The sequence below is a fragment of the Psammomys obesus genome, unplaced genomic scaffold (genome assembly GCF_907164565.1).
Source record: "Psammomys obesus unplaced genomic scaffold, mPsaObe1.curated_primary_1811, whole genome shotgun sequence".
NCBI lineage: Eukaryota > Metazoa > Chordata > Mammalia > Rodentia > Muridae > Psammomys > Psammomys obesus.
This window is the reverse complement of record NW_026590598.1, coordinates 102,908-121,024: the sequence shown is the minus strand read 5'-3', so window position 1 is coordinate 121,024 and position 18,117 is coordinate 102,908. Positions and strand designations below refer to the sequence as shown.

Sequence of the window (18,117 nt, the reverse complement as noted above, 5' to 3'; positions counted from 1 at the left end):
GACCCGGAAGAGCTTGCACTGTCTATCTGGAGCGCTTTAATGTGCATCTGGTTGATTTGGCCCCTCTATGACCCCTTACTGCTTAATTCTGTTTGATGGTGATTGGTTTGGGATAATACAGTCCAAAGATCAAGAAAAGCCCCCTCTGAGCCTCCCTTATTAAATTACCGTGCTTTGGGTTTTGAGCATTGCCAAGCAAATCTCATTATGAATTCTTCAATTACTTTCTTTTGCAATTTTTATAATTTGGTAGGGTAAGCTCAAACCAATATTCATGCCAACATGCTAACTTTGATTATTTTCAAACTCCTCATTAGAGGAAGTAGGAGGATGTTGACTCCCCTTAAATCTGATTTTATTTTCCAGATTTCCTCCGCTTTGTAATTTGTTCTGTACCCAAGCCGTATACGCTTCACCTTAGTGCTGGCTGCAAATGTGGGCCGAGTCCATTCTATTTGTTCCACTGAATATTATTGCTTTGGGTTTTATGACTTAAGTTTTTGCGTTTCAAAAGGAAACATTTTATTATTTGATTGCATAAAAATCAAGAAGCAATTGCTGATGAAAACAATTTTGATTTATTGCGTCAGCTAGCTTGTTGGCCATTTTTGCTAAGCTTATTTTTATTTCCATTTTCTTGCTGTAATGTTGTTTGTTCAGGAGCAAAAGGAGTGAAAGGGAGGACAATATACTTTAAAAAAAAATAGGTGTGAGTGGCACTGGGCTGATATACCTAATTTTCAGGGGGAGGAGTTAGAGAACATTTGCAATGTTCAATCTTGCGAATACAGAATGCCAAACTCAGTAGAGTTTTATTTATCAATAGAATTATCAAACTGTTTCCACTATTCATTATTTTATTGGCCTCACCATCAACAGTAATGTAAAACAGTAATGGAAATAGTGATTCTACCTACAAAATGGGTAGATTTGATGGAGTTGATAATTTTTTACTCTCTAGCATCATAGACATATTAATCTCCAACATCATAGAATTATTAAGATTTGCAGTGGGCCCCATATTTTAAAATTGTAGTGTGTGTGTGAGAGAGAGAGACAGAGACAGAGAGACAGAGATAGACATGGAGACGGAGACAGAGAGGAAGGGAGCAAGGGCAGATAAAGAGACAGAGAAACAGAATTTATAAACATGAAGATAATGACAGGGTGATTACTTCAAATACTCAAATAAGGAGGGGTAATGGGAACATTAGGAGAGCTGAAAAACATGCCTACTGAGTATCAGGGAAAGAAGCCGAGATGGATGGCTGTCCTTTTAATCATCACCAGTGAAACTGGGTATCTCTCACAGCTGAAGAATCCTCACAAGACTCGGACCTACTCCATGACATCCGGGTGCCAGACCTCAGTTACATGGAGAAGTAATGGAAAGAACACCCAAACAGTGTTCAGATACCACCTCGCTGGGTTGTGTGCAGGGCCTCTATCAGGATAATACAGGCTTTAACCACATACCTTGGGTTTATAGTCAACTGTGTGCTGAACTTTCGGAATTCCCCCCCTCTGGTCCTTCCAGGTAGAGCCTGGACCTTGTTCTGCTGTTCAGAATGAGAGACTGTTTGGATCATTTTAGTTAAGCGTGACCTATTTTGCAGCTCTTCAGTGTGTTTAAAGGGTACAGTGCAAGCTATGTCAATCAAGGCTGACATTTTAGCAAAGGCCATAAAGGCATTTCTGGCTGCAAGTGGGTTAGAGGATAAGCTCTTGAACCTGAGCCCCAGGCGCGGTCACCCTGCCCATTAATGACACTTTATAGTATCAATTGCAAGCACATGGAGTTTTATTGCTTCTCTTTCTCCTTACAGGATCATCAGAGTTGCCAGTTCCTAAAAACCTGTTTGTCTGGATACACATTAAGGGGAGGTTTCTTCTGATGGATAAACTACTCTGGCCTGAGGGTGTAGTTTTTAGGTCTCATTTGAAGTCTACCTCAGTGAAGTCAAATGCCCAGTTACAGTAACATGATGCAGTGTACAGAATGTGATAATCAAATCAATAACAACCAGGTTTGGTATTTGCATCTATCTTTTGTCAGTTGTAAAATCTTGGGCAGCTTAATGAACTCTTGAGCAAAGAATGAGTAATTTATCTTCGTCGATTATTATGGAGATTATAGGTGATTTGGAGGGCACGTGGGAATCTGTTGAAATTGTCTTTTCTTGGGCTCTGATCCAGGTCTGATGCATCAGAGATTGGGAATGAGGTAGGTTGGAAAATAATCTGTGTTTTAGCATGTACTCCAGGTGGTTCTCATGTCCTCTTGGATTTGAGTTGTCCATTTGAAATGTTAGTTGCATTAACATTTAATTTATGGGGTTTTTGAGACTGACTCTTAGAAGTTCAGCAAGCCCAATGATGCTGTCTATGTAGGTTGAACTCTGGAACTCAGGGAGAGACTTCAGTAAAGATGAGGGTGAAGGGAAGATGGGATATAGCCAGTCCACTCTATCAAGACCCAGAGCTTGCCGGGCTTATCTAACACCAGCTGTGTGCTGAACACCATCCTAGTCTCATGGAACTGATAATATACATGGGCCAGGAATTTGTCTGTCTGTCTCTCTCTTTCTTGCTCGCTCGCTTGCTCTGTTTGTATGTTGTAGACATATATGTGAATGAAATATGGACTATCTTTACAGTTCCATCACAATACTGCTTTCTGATATATTTGCATATGGGTTTATTATCTGTTTTCCGGGTTTATGTATTATTCCTAAGAGTGTTTAATTTATGAAGAATAGTAGTATTTATTTTGCATTTCTTTTTACTTACTCTCTAAAAATTGCATATATGTATATAATTAATTTTTAAAATTGTTTCTTTTAGTTTTGAGAATATAATATAATTACATCATTTTTCTCTTCCCTTTCCTCACTCCAAGCCCTCTCATATACCTCTCCTTGTTCTCCTTTAAATTCATGGCCTTGTTTTTAATTAATTGTTGTTACATCCATATTTGTATATACACATATATTCCTAAAAATTAACTATTCAGTTTATGTGGAACTCCTATGTATGTTTTCGGGGCTGACCATTTGGTATTAGATAACCGAATGCTATGCTCTTCTCTGTGGAAGATGATTTCTCCTGCTCTTCACATTGCATAATTGCTTATAGTTCTTCGTGTGTGACTGAGGCCCTAAACCTCTTCATTTTGTCATGTCTATTGTTGTTGTCCTTGTTCAGCTCATGTTTAGCAGTCATGTTTATGAGAATATATGGGTATAGCTTCTGACATTACTAGGAGACACAATATCACAGCAATCTCGTTGATCATCCGGCTTTTACAATTTTTCTGCCCCTCTTCCACAATGTTTCCCTGAGCCCTAGGAGTTGTTTTTTAGACATAACCATTGGGATTGAGTTCTTTACATTCTTTAATTGCTTGTAGTTCTTTGTGTATGACCCTAACCCTATTTGTTACATTGTGGTTAGAAAAAAAAAATAGAATAGAAGTATTTACTTCAGTCTCTTTGAATTTGTAAAGATTTGCTTTGTGTCCTAGCATGTGGTCCATTCTAGAAAAGCCTCCATTTGCTGTAGAGTATGTATTATTTGGTGTTTGTGTGGAAACAGTCTATAGCTATCTGTTATCTATTTGATATATGATGTCAACTAATCCTCTCTTTATTTTTTTGTCCAGATGGACCTGTCTGTTGAAGAGAGTGGGGGATTGATTGAAATCACCTAATATTAATGGGCCGATGTGCTTTAAATACAATATTACTTTAAAAAATAATATTGGGGATGCTAGAGTTTGACCCATTATGTTTAGGATAAATAGTAATGTCTTCTTGGTTAACTTTTATACTTGTTAGAATGAAGTATCTCTCTATATCTTTTTTGATTAATTTTAGTTTGAAGTCTATATTTTTTATCAGAGAGATAAAATATTTTAACAGACACCTGCTTGTTTCTTGGTCCCATTTTATTGTAATACTTTTGTCTATCCTTTTGCTCTATGGTAGAGCCTATTTTTAAAAATAAGGTGTGTTTCTTGTAGACTACAGCTAGATCAATTTTGTATCTTGATTCTGTCAGGCCATTTGCATCTTTTGATTGGGAAACTGAGTCCATTAATAGTTAAAGTTATTATTAAAATGTGAGTGTTAGTTGTATCACTGTGTTGTTGATTTTTGGTTCTATTATCTGTGTTCTCAGTGGTACTTTATATTTTAATACCTACATCTTTGTATTTCTTTTTTTAGTTTCGCAGCTATGTTCATTCCTCTCTTTAGAAGAAATATTGTTTTCTGTGTTGTCTTCAGGCTTGTTTTGTTGGCTACAAATGTATTTTTAGGCTTTTTATATTGTGAAAAATTTTTTTTCTTCCTCAGTTAACTTCAGCTGGGTATAGCAGTCTAGGCTAACTAGGATTTCAATTTTTTATTGAGAAACCAGTTATTATTCTGATAGGTTTCCTTCTTATGTGACATTTTATTTTCTTACATATTTCAATACAATTTCTTTGTTCTGTATACTTAATGTTTATATTGTGATATGCCATAGAAATTTTCTTTTCTGGTCTTATCTGTTTGGTTTCTGTGTGCTTCTTGTGCCAGAATGGATGTGTTTTTCCTTAGTTTAGAAAAGTTTTCTTCTATTATCTTGTTGAATATCTGGTCTATGCCAGTGACTTGGAAATCTTCTTCCTCATCTATGCCTATAATTCAAAGTTTTTTTTTTTTCCTGGTGTCCCACACTTCTTATATGTTCCTTTTATGTGGTTTCTTTTCTTTTATTTATTTTTATTTTTCTTGCCTATTTTGTCTCCACTTTATCTTTGAGTCCTGATATTTTATCTTCTGCTTGATTAATTCTAGCTATAAGGCTTTCTTTTGAGTTTTCTATTTACACTATTAGGTTTTTCAGTTCCATCTTTATTTACACTTGAGTCTTCCTTAATATTTCTATTTCTTTATTGAATTATGTTCTCAAGTCCTAGAGTATTCTCTTATTTCCATCAACATTATTTTTGTGTTTTCTTGGGCATCACTCGGGTCTTCATTCTCTTTAAGTGCTTTCCGCTTAATTTCATTGGGATGTTTTTTGTTTGTTTGGTGTGTGTGTGTTGTTTAAATTCCTTGAATTGTTTGATGGAGTTTATGATTGTTCTTTTAAATTCTGTATCTGGAAATTCATCAAGGTAGTTTTCACTGTTAAGCATGTCTATAGCAGTGGTAGATTTTGGAGAGGAGATGCTCATTTTATATTTCATGTTGTTTGTGTTTTGTTTTGTCTGATGAGATCTGCTCATGTGACTTCTTTAGTTAGTTCTAAGTCTCATATGGACAAAGCACTTCATGGCAGAGAGAGAGTGTGTATAGGGAGGGCTGGGATTACAGATTGGAAAAAAGCTTGTAAGGAATGAAGTCAGTTAGACATAAAGAATTGGGCTGATGTACAGGCTATGAATACTGGTCCAAGCCTGGCGTGTGGGGTAGATCTGGCTGGACATAAAGATTGCATGTGGTATAAGAACATCCTGTGGGTTAGAGGATAAACAAAGTGGGTTCTTGGTGGAAGTCTAAATATTTGTTGCAATGCAGGCAGTTGTGGGCATTAGATATGGTACCCAAGCTAGATCTGATTGGTTGCAGCAGGAACGTCGAGATCTGGGTCAGGCAGACTCACTGTACTAGACCCTGGAGAAGAATATCCCTGACCTGAGAGTGAGAAAGTTAGATGTAGTATAGGAAGAGCCTGCATGTTTGTGTTAGGTAATGTGGGTTTTGGATGATGCCTAGAGGTTGACTGGGGCATAAGCAGAGTGGCCAAAGCCAGGATATTGAGTATGGGACCTGGCCTAGTTTTTGTGGATTGGGAAGGATATGTGTATGAGGGTCAGGGAGGCTCGCTGCACTGGATCCCTGGAGAAGGATGTGGGAGATATGGCTGGGGTAAGAGATTGATACAATGTATCTTGATCATATTCATTCCTGACTCTCCTCTATAACTCTTCTCAGGACCTACCTCCATCATATCCCTCTCCCAGATTCTTCATGTCTTCCTGATTTATTTATCTGTTTGTTTATTTACTTACATACTTACTTACTTAGTTGAACCACCAGTTATTGTTCCTTGCATACGCACCAGCATGGGAAACCTACCAGTGGCCACACTTCTAACGAAAAGTGGCTGCTTCTCTCTCAGCAGCCGTCAACCACCAGTAGTTCTCAGCCAGGCATGGGGATTTTGGAAGCCCGCCTCAGCCCATGCAGGAAATTTTGACTAGATTGATTTTGTGTAGGTCTTGTACAAGTACCAACAGCTACTGTGGGTTTGTTTGTGCAACAGCTGTGCCCTGTCCAGAGGAAAGTGTTTCGTTGTACTCTTCCCCGTTCTTTGGCTCTTATATTCTTTCCATCACCTCCTTAGAAGTGAACCTTTTCCTGGTTTGTAAATAAACCACATCACTCAAGATGAATACAGCCTGGTATCAAATTTGGGAAACAAGTGTCTGTATCTTGGTTAGAATCTGACAGTGAAAGGAAAGCAAGAATCAGAACACAGCTTACTAACTGAAGGAATTCCATGTGGCTCTCTGAGGCTTCTGGTGTTAAATTTTTGAGATGGATGAAAGAAAGGCTACCATCAGTGCAAATTCTGGGAGAAATTAAATCTCTGACAACTGTAGACTCTCTGAGTTTTAGAAACAACTTTTTCTAAGCCTCAATTTTCTTTGTTGAAAAATGTACAGTTTGTATCATAGGGTCTTATTCTAACTTTGCAATAAGCAAATGACTGGGAGAGATTTAAGCAGAGAACTTTCCTGGAATGCCCAGTGAGATTTTCCTTACAGTTCCTTTCAGCACCAGCGATCCTCTAATCTGTGGTCTTTCTTTCTCTACTTAGTGCCCAAAGTACAGGGCAGCAATGTTCTCCCTCTTTCTAAGCCTTCAAAAGAGATCTAAAATTCATTGATTGATTGACATAGTTAAATCTCATAAATTCTCTGTCAGTGCTGATGATGCTGGCCTCCAAAAGACACTTTGAGGACTACTAACTGTAACTTGGACTTGGAAGATGCTGAAGCTGAAGAAGACCTTAAAAGCCATCTGGGCTTCTGTGTCTTCATAAATTGATAATGAGCCAATAATTGGGTTGAGACTGTAACCCAGTCTGACAGTCTTTCTAATTTAGCAGGTTGATGATGGAGGGCAATTTCAAGTGTTATTTATCCCAGGGCAATTGTGTTTTAATCCAGACCCAAATGTGCTGCTATGATATTGCTGATGTTTATCATGGTCACGAAGGTGATGTGTTAACATCAGTTCTAGTTCCTTTACTGCAGTAGGCACTTTCCGTGTTGACTTTCCCCATGACAGGTAAGTGAGGGTACTGTGCTGTCCTCACCCACCATGTGATACCACTAACTTGAAGAACTCAGATGGCTCCCTTAGGGTGCCACAGCACAATGTTACCTTCTGTGTCCATATTCTTTCACCAACACTTACTAGTGTGGTGTTTTTTAGGAGGAGTTGAAAATCCTAGAAAGAAACTTCAAGGCTTCAAAACAACTTTTTGTCGAAAAGGGCATCAGTGTTCTTTGTTGAGATGCATAATCACCTGATCTTCTACCACTTGTGCTCTTTATTGTCATTGGTATCGCTCAAAACACATGGATTCAAGCACGGGAAAGACAGTCACTACCCTCTGACAGGCAGGCACTCCTTTCCGTGGCTGTAGTCCTGGGACACATCCACGCATGCTGACCTCTAGACTAGGGTATAGGCAAGCTATCTGACCACCAAGACCAAAATGCAAGGTAGCCTCCTGCTTGTACTCACGGCCATATGCTGAGGACATGCTCTGCATTGCTGCCCCTTTGGTTGTGAGACTTCTTTGTCTAGCTCCATCATGTTCACTTTGGTATGAAGATAGGAAAAGCTAACTTGAAACCCTCTGGATACCTTCAGAAAACAGTGTATAAGGCAGACCTGTGGAGCCTAGCAGTAACTTCCCTCCCTCCCACTAAGCCTGTTTTGGTCTCTTCTTTTGCTGGCTCTGGGTCTGAGTACAAGGCAGTCTTTGTCTTGTTCTCCTTGGATAGCACACTCCCTGCTATTTCCTTAGTTGGGCTTTGTAAACAGCTTCCCACCATTGTATGTCTTCATGTCATTTGAGATGACTTCTTTATTCTGAAAAATTAGAAAGAAAGTCTTCTTATTTCCAGAAGAGAGAGAAGGCCTCTGAAACTCTCATGATTCTCAGGGTATTTGGCTACCTGAGTTCTCTCTGCTACCTCCATGGGAGTTTGATGCACCTAATCTTTCTCTTTTTCTCTCTCAAAATACACATTCATATTCATAGATACAAACATACGTGCACATATTTCCACATTCATCATTTGTACTCCCTAACAATTCTTACTTGCATATGTACTTACACAGCTTTGCACATTCACGTGACTCGCACATGCACACACAGCCACACAGACACTCATATACATTCACATCCGCATACATTTCCACAACATAAATATTCACCCATTACCCCACATTTACACACATTCACACACTTGAAAAATTCTCACAGTGCACTCACGTAGATACACATTTTGGCACATATTTTATTTTCACATGTACACACACCCATACATACATCCCCATACACATGCAAACTTTTATACACTGTCCTATATCCCCCCTCACCAAAACATGTACACACACAATCCTCTCATACTTGACTATACACATTATCACACATGTGTACACATGTTCTACTTACACACAGGAGAACGTGTGTTGCTGACTTGGTGAAGTTGGCAGATGACTGTGAGGTTGAGAGCGGGAAGAAAGTTCTTTCAATCCCAGCTGATGAATTTGTCTGCCGATTACTGCAGCAATTTGGAAGGAGAAGGACAAAGGGCAGGTTTTGAGTCTTTACTCTGTCCCAGGAACTCTGTACTCTGCACTCTGGAATGCAACCCAATGGCAGGTCTCTGAGGAAACAATCAGCTCTTGAGAATGCAGGTTCACTTCAGATCTGGATATGACAGGAAGGCCTTCCTCTGACACTGTGCTCTTTTCACTGCATAGAACTCAAGATATAAGACTGAATTTCTAAAAAAAACTGTCCTCGTAGATGCCTGAAATCACAAAAGAAAGACTTTCTGCACTGCAGAAACATGGACAACAGGAAAAAAAGAAAGAAGCCTCAAGCGTTCTTCTATAATGGCACTATCCTGAGATAGCCATTGTTAGTATTTGGCACTGGATTTGACTCTTCATAAATATGGTCCATTGCCATAATCACTGAAAAGAGATATCATCCATTGTAACAAGCTGTTTTTCACTAAATGTTCTAATATTAGTTGTAACGTATTTAATAAAGCCCTAAGCACATCATATATAAATATGACACATATATGTATTTATTTAATTCATATATATATGTATTTAATTCTCATCAGAGCTTTGTCCATTTAAAATCCAGCAGAACAAAGGCCCAGGGGTGTTAATCAACTTATCTGCACTCACACAGCCCACAAGAAATGCACCTGGAATCCAATCTGTATACTAAGATTCTAAAGCTCGGGCTAATGCATGGCCAAAGGCTGCCTCTCCTCTTTCTCTCTCTCTCTCTCTCTCTCTCTCTCTCTCTCTCTCTCTCTCTCTCTCTCTCTCCCCCTCTCTCCCGGACAGTTCTCCAAGCATTCAATACTCTTTAAAGCACTATATTACCAAAAAGATAATATTTCATCATTTAATGATACCATTTACCTAACTGATTCTTAAGTGTTAGGCATTTAGTTTCTCATTTCTTGATGGTTTAACAGTATTGTTCTGATTTTTTTTTTTGTACAAACATCTTTTCAGCAAACAAGTAATTCTATAGAATAAACCCCAAAGGGGCAAAGTGCTGCATAGGCAGATTTGAAAAGCATGCAATTCTCTTCACCAAATTGCCATTCCAGAAATATCATGCCAGCCCACACTCCTACCAGCAAGCTGTAAAATTGTCCTTTTCTCTGCAGATGGTCGCTGGCTTTTCCTGGTGCCTCTTGTGACTTGGCACCACGTGTAATACAGGTACAGCAGCAGCCAGGGTTCAGGCTGTGCCTGGCAGTGCATCTCCATTGTATGAATATGGCATAAGAGCTAAGTCTTTAGATGCTCAAAAAGCCAAGTGCTGCCTAAAGAGAGGATGCAAGAAAAGGCATGGGCCTGTTCCATGCATGGTTAATGCAAAGGAAGTTCATCAAGTGTCCAAAGAATCTCCAGGGATGGCACCCACCTGTGTCCTTCTTTCCCCTGGAATGGCAAAAGTTCTGTGAAGCATCTTTGTCTGCAAAGCTGGAGAAAAACATACATAGTCATTCACATGGACTGTAACCAGCATGTTTGCCCTGGGAAATGGTCAAAGGGCATAGACTCAGGGACTCTTTCCCACAATCTCCCTTTCATGAGTTCAATCAGGGCAGAGAAAGCAAAAATGTTTTTTGAGCTAGTTGGAACTCAGGTTTGACCTGGCTTCATGTTTTATTTGTTTGGGACAAGATGCTTTCTTTTCTAGAACCCTGGTCACTTCATCTGTGAAAGACGAGTGGGGTTCTGCTCTTGAGAATGATTCTATGGCTGAAAGATATTGGACTTGTAAGTGCTGGCGTCTAGCAACTTGCTTCTGGCACTACAGATGCCCAGCTTCTCTCAACACCTCATTCCACTTGAATTTTTAACTGATGTTGGCGACACCATCATTTTTGCTTGTTTGGAATAATGTTGTGGTTGCTTTCTCCCTTCTTAAAGCCATTAGAAAGGAGTAGAGGAACTTAATGAGATTCTTATCTCAAAGGCTGATGGCTCTGAAAGTTTGCTTTGAATGAACTTCAGGAAGATGGAGGTAATGGGGCAATGGACAGCAATACGATCTCATTTTATCATCAGTGTAGACCTGGGGTGGGAATATAGGGGAGAAGGAACAAGCCAGTCAGCATGCTGCAGCTCACGTGTGGTGTGTCTTCTATACAGGCTGACCTTCTTCAACAACAGACACTGATCTTGGTATAAGAATTGTTGGGAAAGGTGTGTTAAGGGTTGAGCTAGGCAACCTCTTGTCTCTATTCCCAGCTGCAGCCTTCGGGCTTTCACACAGATTGGGAAGGGAGTGGATGTCAGGGTAGGAGCTGGATTCCATTTGCTAAGATAATTTCTGGGAGGAAAAAACTAGTGAATCTTCCACCTCTTATCGTTGGGCATTCTGATAACTTTAGCCCTATATGCCTTTGACTTTATTGACCTTATTGATTGCCAAAGATATTCTTCTTCCTTTACCTAGCATCCTCATGTATGTGTTTTTCAGGCTTATGCCAATGATTGCAATTTTCTCCCGATTGATTAATTAATTAATTAATCAATTTTGTATATTTATAAGAGAAGAAAAAAATCAAGTGAAATGTTTAGAAGCAGACTAAGATTTGAAGAATATATTCCCAAGACTTCCAGGGTTGTGTGTGCAGTCTTTAAAGTTAGTATATGTTGCACTGATGTCATATTTATGAATTAAATTATTTATTAAATTTATTAAATGTATTTATTACATTACTTGTATATTTATTAAATTACTTTCTGGACACTGAACAGTTAAAATATTCACATGTTTTAGTGTCAACATTGAATATTTCTCATGTCTTCTAGATATACTTGAGTTACTTTTCAGGTTAAATTCTAATTTGCTAAGAAAAAAAGATATAATAACTTTAAATGTCCACATTCTATGGTGCTACATTGCTTTCCAAAGTATGGTGTAATCTTCTGGTGCTAATGACTATGAAGGCAATTCCATTTTAGAAGAGTTTCACTGGCATTATCATTATTAATTAAAAATCAGACTGTAGAGGCAGTCACATTATATTCCAAGGCAATATTAACTTTGCCATCTCTTTAAAAAAATAAAAAAAAATCTAAAAATTCCTTTTACAGCACCTAGAGGAAGCTTGGACTAGTGTCCCAGAACACTAGAATGAATCCTAAGGTGCCTTCCAGGGTCACAAGAAACTGGGGAACTGACTACGAATGCCCATCTAAGCTTTACCTAGACGCAAGGGCTGGAAGAACATAAAAGTGCATTGATAGCTGCCACCCAGCTTTCCGGCAGCTGAATGGTACATGTAAATTAGTGATTAGAAATTCAGAGTACATTTGATATTATAAAAGGACGACCAGATAAAGGTAATTCAACCCAGTGAAAGGGTGAAATAAGTTTCTTGAATTGGTTTTGTTTTAGTAGAAGAACAAAAGCTATAGTATCACTTTGATCTTTTAGGCATTATGAAATAATGTCAACACTCTTTCTAAGCAGCTCACAGCCTGACAAGCCTGCTCTAAAACACTGCCTTCCCCACTTCATCACAGCTTCCTGGGAAGTAAGGAAAGGACTATACTGAGACACACAGGCAAAAGAAAGTAAAGACAGGAAGTGGTAAAAGTAACGAATTCAAAGGTTCGTTGGGAAATTTAGGGGAGGGACTCAGGGATACTGCAGGGAGGTGGCTGGGTTCATCTTCTATGTGAATGTGGCAGAGGTGAGAAGAGGCTAAATCCCTACTTCCATCTATTCTTCTCTGGAGTCTAAAAACATCCTTTATTGAAAAAAGTTACTGCTAATAAGGATGATGTTGTATCCTGTATTTCTGAAATGGAGTTTCAGACATGGAGAATAGAGGGAGAGTGATAGATACACTGCCTCAAAGAAACCAGAGACTTAGCAAGAGACTGAGGCCAGAGTGGGAAGCTGAATCAGAGAGCAGAGTGGGAAGAAACACTGGCTTGGTGTGTTAGTTACTTTTGCGCTGCTGTGACCATAGCATATCTGACACAAGCAACTTCAGGGTGGGGCATTATTCTAGCTCTCAGTTTCAGAGGACTTTGGTTCTATGTAGCAGGGGAGGAATGACAAAGTGCCTCATCTCATTGATGGAGTAATATGGTGGTTGTCATTCCCATCACTCTGAGCCAGAAAGTGAAGAGCAAGGCAGGAGTCACAGCAGGGGTATAGCCTTCAAAGGCTTCCTGCTGGTGACCTATGCCCCCTTCAGAGCTTCACCTTGCAAAGGTTCCAAAGTATTCCAAAATAGTACTGCTATCTAGGAAATAAATGTTTAAAACATACACCTGTGGAGGACATTTTACATTCAGTCAAACTCAAAAAATAAAGAAAGGTGGTTGGCTCCTTTGGGGTTTAAGAATTTGAAATATTTGGTGTCTCCAACATGATCAAGCCAAGCTTGTACACAGTGTCAAATATGGAGGCAGATTTATAATTATTGGAATGCACGTAGAAAATTTGTTCCAGACAGGTGGTGGTGGGGGCACATCTCCCAGCACTTAGGCAAAGGCAGGTGGATTTCTGAGTTCGAGGACAGCCTGGCCAACAAAGCAAGTTCCCGGACAGCCACGGCTACATAGAAACCCTGTCTTGAAAAAAAAAAAAATGGTACTGACATTACAAGGAAGTGCGTCCTAAGTATTTCAAGTGAAGGGTGGAGATCAAAGGATCAAGTGTGGGAGGGGTTTGCATGAAGGTGACTGATTGGTGTGAAAACCTTGATATGCATTCGTGTGTGTGTGTGTGTGTGTGTGTGTGTGTGTGTATGTGTGTCAGATAGACAGGTGTCTTTCACAATGGCTCTCCACCTTATTTTTTAAGAAAGCTTTTTTTTTTTTTTTTTTTTTTTTTTTTACGGAGACCTGGAACTCACAAACTGGGGTAGATAGGCTGGCCAGCAAAGCACCGGGGACCTCCTGTCTTTACTTCCCTAGCACTTGGATTATAGATGCTTGCAGTTCTATCCTTAATTTTACATGATTCTAGGGATCTGAACTCAGGTCCTCATGCTTGCACAACTAACGTTTTACTGACTGATCCATCTCTGTAAACATTTTGACTTCTTTTAGTTTCTTCTGCGGTTTTCAGAAATGTTCAGGTTATGCAGTCACTTTGAAGATAGCTTGAAAGATTGTGGAACTACCTGCAAAGTGTGAGGCTAAGGAGACATGGGCAGGGATGAAGGTGGAAAGGTATTTGTTTGCTAGTTTTGTTTTTTCTTTATTTTAGCTAAGAATATGTTGTACAGAGAGATATAGAATTTGGCCTGCCCCTTTGCAGCTGGGTCCTGTCACAACAAGTGTCCATCCTATTACCTTTTACTAGTCTTCATGCTATGGTACTGTCATATAGATTGGGGATCTAGCCATTTGCTTCCTGAAGTAAACAAGAAAGACAGCGGTTAATTTGGTCACTGATTACAAACAGGGACAATGAGTTGAATATCTTGGATCACTCAATTGCTCAAGAGAGCAACTTTTTCTGGGGAAAAGCTATAATGTATACCATGGAGTAGAGGCAGGGGCATTGCCTGTGTGGTTTTCAGATGTTGTGTCCTGTGGAGCTTAGCCCAACAGGGCTGTAAATGCCACCCCCCTTCCCGTGGCTGTGCTTGCCTATATAAGTCTACACACTGCATGCTCATGGACTTGTGGCTTGAAGGACTCCAGCCCTCCCCTCTGAAAGCCCACAGGGGCTTTTCTAGAGTCAGTTTCCAGTTGGCCTGAGCCAGTTTCTTTCTCTTTTTTTCTTCTTGAAACATCACTTGAGAAGTAGAAAGGAAGCTGATCTTAATTCTTCCTTCAACATGACATGCCCTTTAGAAATCGTACAAATAACCGTGTCTGATTGTCATGTTGAATTGTGAGCATGGATGTGAAATGCTCCCTAGTCTGACTAAAGCCAAATATTAGGTCATAAGTCAACATTTTGCAGAGAAACTTGGTACTAAGAGGTTGAAAATTTATATCTTTTCATGGGAAAACTTGTTTGCCAGCGGGAAAAAAATCACAAAGACTGTTATCTTCCTATGTGGAAGGAGAGAGATGTGTGTAATTTTATAACCTGGGTCAAAGTACTTTAAGATTTTTGAGATTGGACTGGCCAAGGAAGGAATGAGGCCTTGATAGAATATTTGAATTGTGTCCACAGGTGACAGGTAATAGGTGGCATAGGTGTGTGTCATATCTTACAGGGTTATGTGAAAGGCTGCAAGATGCCAATTAACAGTGCAGAAGGTTACATTCTGCCTACAACTATTTCTAGTGGAAGGAATCAGCAGAGGAAAGAAGACATCTTACGTCATGGGCACTTAGGGTCTTGAAAAAAGAAAAAAACGCTGCTGAGTGTGGTGTTATATGCTTGTATTTCCACTACTTGGGAGGTTAAGGCAGGATGATCATGCCTCAAGACCAGCCTGGCTATATGATAAGATTCTTTCTCAATACCTAATCTCCCCCACCCAAAAGAAAAAGAAAAATCCAAAGAAGCAAAGGCCTAATTTTTGCCCAAGCATCCATATACTTCCTGGAAAATCTTTGGGGAAATGAAAAGCCAACAAAGGCAGGAACTAGAACAATGCCCTGGACAGTACTGAGAAGCCTACAGCTTGGCAGCTTGGTTTAATTTTGTCTGTGGTGTTTCAGCCCTATAACCAAGCCTACAGCTATGCTTTACAGCCTCCAGTGTGAGTTGCAGTGGATGGACAACAAGGCAAGAAGCATCTATGTGTTCAAAAGAGAATGGAAACTAAGCACTTTGATACATTAAGAATGTCATGTAGTATTCTAGGAAAGACAAGTGGCAATGCCTCCTTTACAGAAGAAAAGCTGTTTGCATTCCTCCTTGAGTGCCCAGATTCTAGTCAAAGTGAGAATCATTGCTCAAGATAGAACTGGGTGTCTGCTCTGGAAGGGTTGGAGGGGTGGGGCTTTAGCTGGGGATGCAGCTAGATTCCCAGTGGAAGAATCTATACCCATCACACTGTGTGGAAGTCTTGATGCTAGAAACCTGTTCTTGCTAGAATAAGAGGATCAAATTTAAAGCCAGCCTAGACAACGTAGCAAGATTCTCTTTCAGCCCCTACCCCTTAAAACAAAAAACTTAAAAGGCACATATGTGTGTGCATTTTGTGCGAGTACATGGATTTGTACATATGCTTATGCTCATGTAAATGCAGTTAAAGGCAAGTGACAGAAGCCTTGTATGTTACTGTAACCACCAGGGCCCTGTCCTTAATGGTCTCTTTCCATATATAGTAAAGCTCTAGACATGTGCTGTGCTTTTGCTCCTTATTCCATGATGCCTAACCAGAGACTCTGAGCCCATGCTCATGTTCATGATAAGCAGGATTTAGCAGTTGGGTCTAAATAAACGTCAGTGGGCAAGATTTATCACAGTCTCTTCAGCATTTATATTCTCCAGGAAAGAGGTTCTTCCCCACCGCCATGGTATTATGTACTCCCTACAGCTCTGCTCTGAAAATCTTGGTCCCTGAGTGTCACTCCCCGCACTCCCCAGGGGTGAGTGTACTACTGTGAGAAGTGGATCAATGTCACCGTGACCTGCTTCCAGCTCATTCTCTCCGCCTGTTCTGTGAATGGTAGTTGGATCTACTAAGATGAATGGCTTAAATTGATGGTATATTTACAAGTTAAAAAAAAAATCCTAGGAGAATTTGTTGTTGGGTGTGAATGGAACCACTTAGAGGCGTCCCTGGAACACAACCATTGATATGTCACACTGCTTAAAACTATATAGCCAGATAGCCATGCTGGGCTTCATGATGATTTGGGTCTTTCAGGCAAAGAAGGGGAACTACGCCTTTCTGTGGGATGTAGCTGTGGTGGAGTACGCAGCCCTGACAGATGACGACTGCTCAGTGACCGTCACTGGCAACAGCATCAGCAGCAAGGGCTACGGGATTGCTCTGCAGCATGGCAGCCCCTACAGAGACCTCTTCTCCCAGAGGTAGGCACAACAACAATGCAGTTCCCACAGCCTTGGAACCTTGGCAGCTGGGATAGAAGGAAAACCTCCTCTTATGACATAAGAGCCATCATATATGCGTTTATTCCTCACATCTTCCTAAGAACTAGCTGTGTACCAGTATATATTTCTCTACATGTCCTTCTGGGCCCTGAATAGGTACTGGGATGAAAAAAGGAATTCCATGACTGCTAACCAGGAAGTGTGGGTGATACCAGTGCCAAGTGGAAAGGGGCAGAAGAGGGCATCTGTTAGAATGCAGAAGGCCTTCTCACAGGCAGCAGTACCTGAAGCACATAGGAGTCATAGGAGTCAGTCAGATAAATGGCTAAAGAGTAGGATCTGAGGAGGCCTAAAAGTATCTTCTTTAAGTCTATATTCAAAGTGTGAGTCATCCATGTGGTGATGCAAAGTAGCAGAGTCAGAAAAACAGGCTGTTTCCACATGCATCACAGTGACCTGATGGGGCCTGTGGACTTTGGATCAAATTTCCTGGCTGGAGGAGAGGCTGCTCTCTGCTGGGGCAAGAAATGGACATGGCCCTTCGTGGTGAAGAAAAGACAACCTCTCATTTTCTGTCTTCCCCCTTCTCCTCACATCAAAACATAAGTTTCTCAGCCATCTTCTAAGAGTTAGTTAATTCTGATTTTTGCTCGTTGATCTTAGGGGAACTCAGGACATTGTGGAGAAAGAGGAGGGAGCTCTGAGTAGACAGAACGTTTTCAGCCGTGTTGAACTGAATGGATGTCTCTGTCAGTAACCAATTCAGCATGGCAACTTTGCATTTGTGTTTTGTTCCCCATGTGATCGTTGGTATGAGTTTGTACCTTGACTCTGCTTGGCTCTAGATTCTTGGGCACGATCAAGTTCCTATGTGCTACTCCTTCCTAGAATAATTACCTAACTGTATTCCATGCTGGTTCTCTGTCACAGCAGTTTGTATAGTATGAATAACCCGGCTTTAAGCAGGCAGGGTAGAACTGATGGATATAGGTAAACTCAGTGGCGTTTTTTAGTAGCCAGTTTACCCAGCTGAGGCTCTTGTCTCTACGGAGGTCTAGCCTTGGACACTCAGATTGGACATATCTATGCTGTGACATCTTGCTGAGTGGAGGAAATAGAATTGCAGTCAGTGAGGAAGCTCTAATAGAAGGCTCTGCCTTGGCTCACCAACACCCAAAAAGGAGTCATAGGAACATTGTCATAAACAAGTTTATTTGGTGCCAAGCATAGAGATAACTACCATTCACCTGATTAACACATGAACTGCAACACTGTGTGTTA

At 40.3% G+C, this 18,117-nt stretch overlaps 1 protein-coding gene across 2 annotated transcripts in view; it reads left to right on the top strand.

Moving 5' to 3' along the window:
- Grid1 (glutamate ionotropic receptor delta type subunit 1) overlaps positions 1–18,117 on the top strand; it is a 735,469-nt gene that overhangs the window by 691,295 nt on the left and 26,057 nt on the right. For both annotated transcript variants that reach the window (XM_055607998.1, XM_055607999.1), the window contains exon 14: positions 16,649–16,815. In XM_055607998.1, coding sequence (XP_055463973.1) covers positions 16,649–16,815 — 167 coding nt within the window. The remainder of the gene's footprint in view (positions 1–16,648; positions 16,816–18,117) is intronic.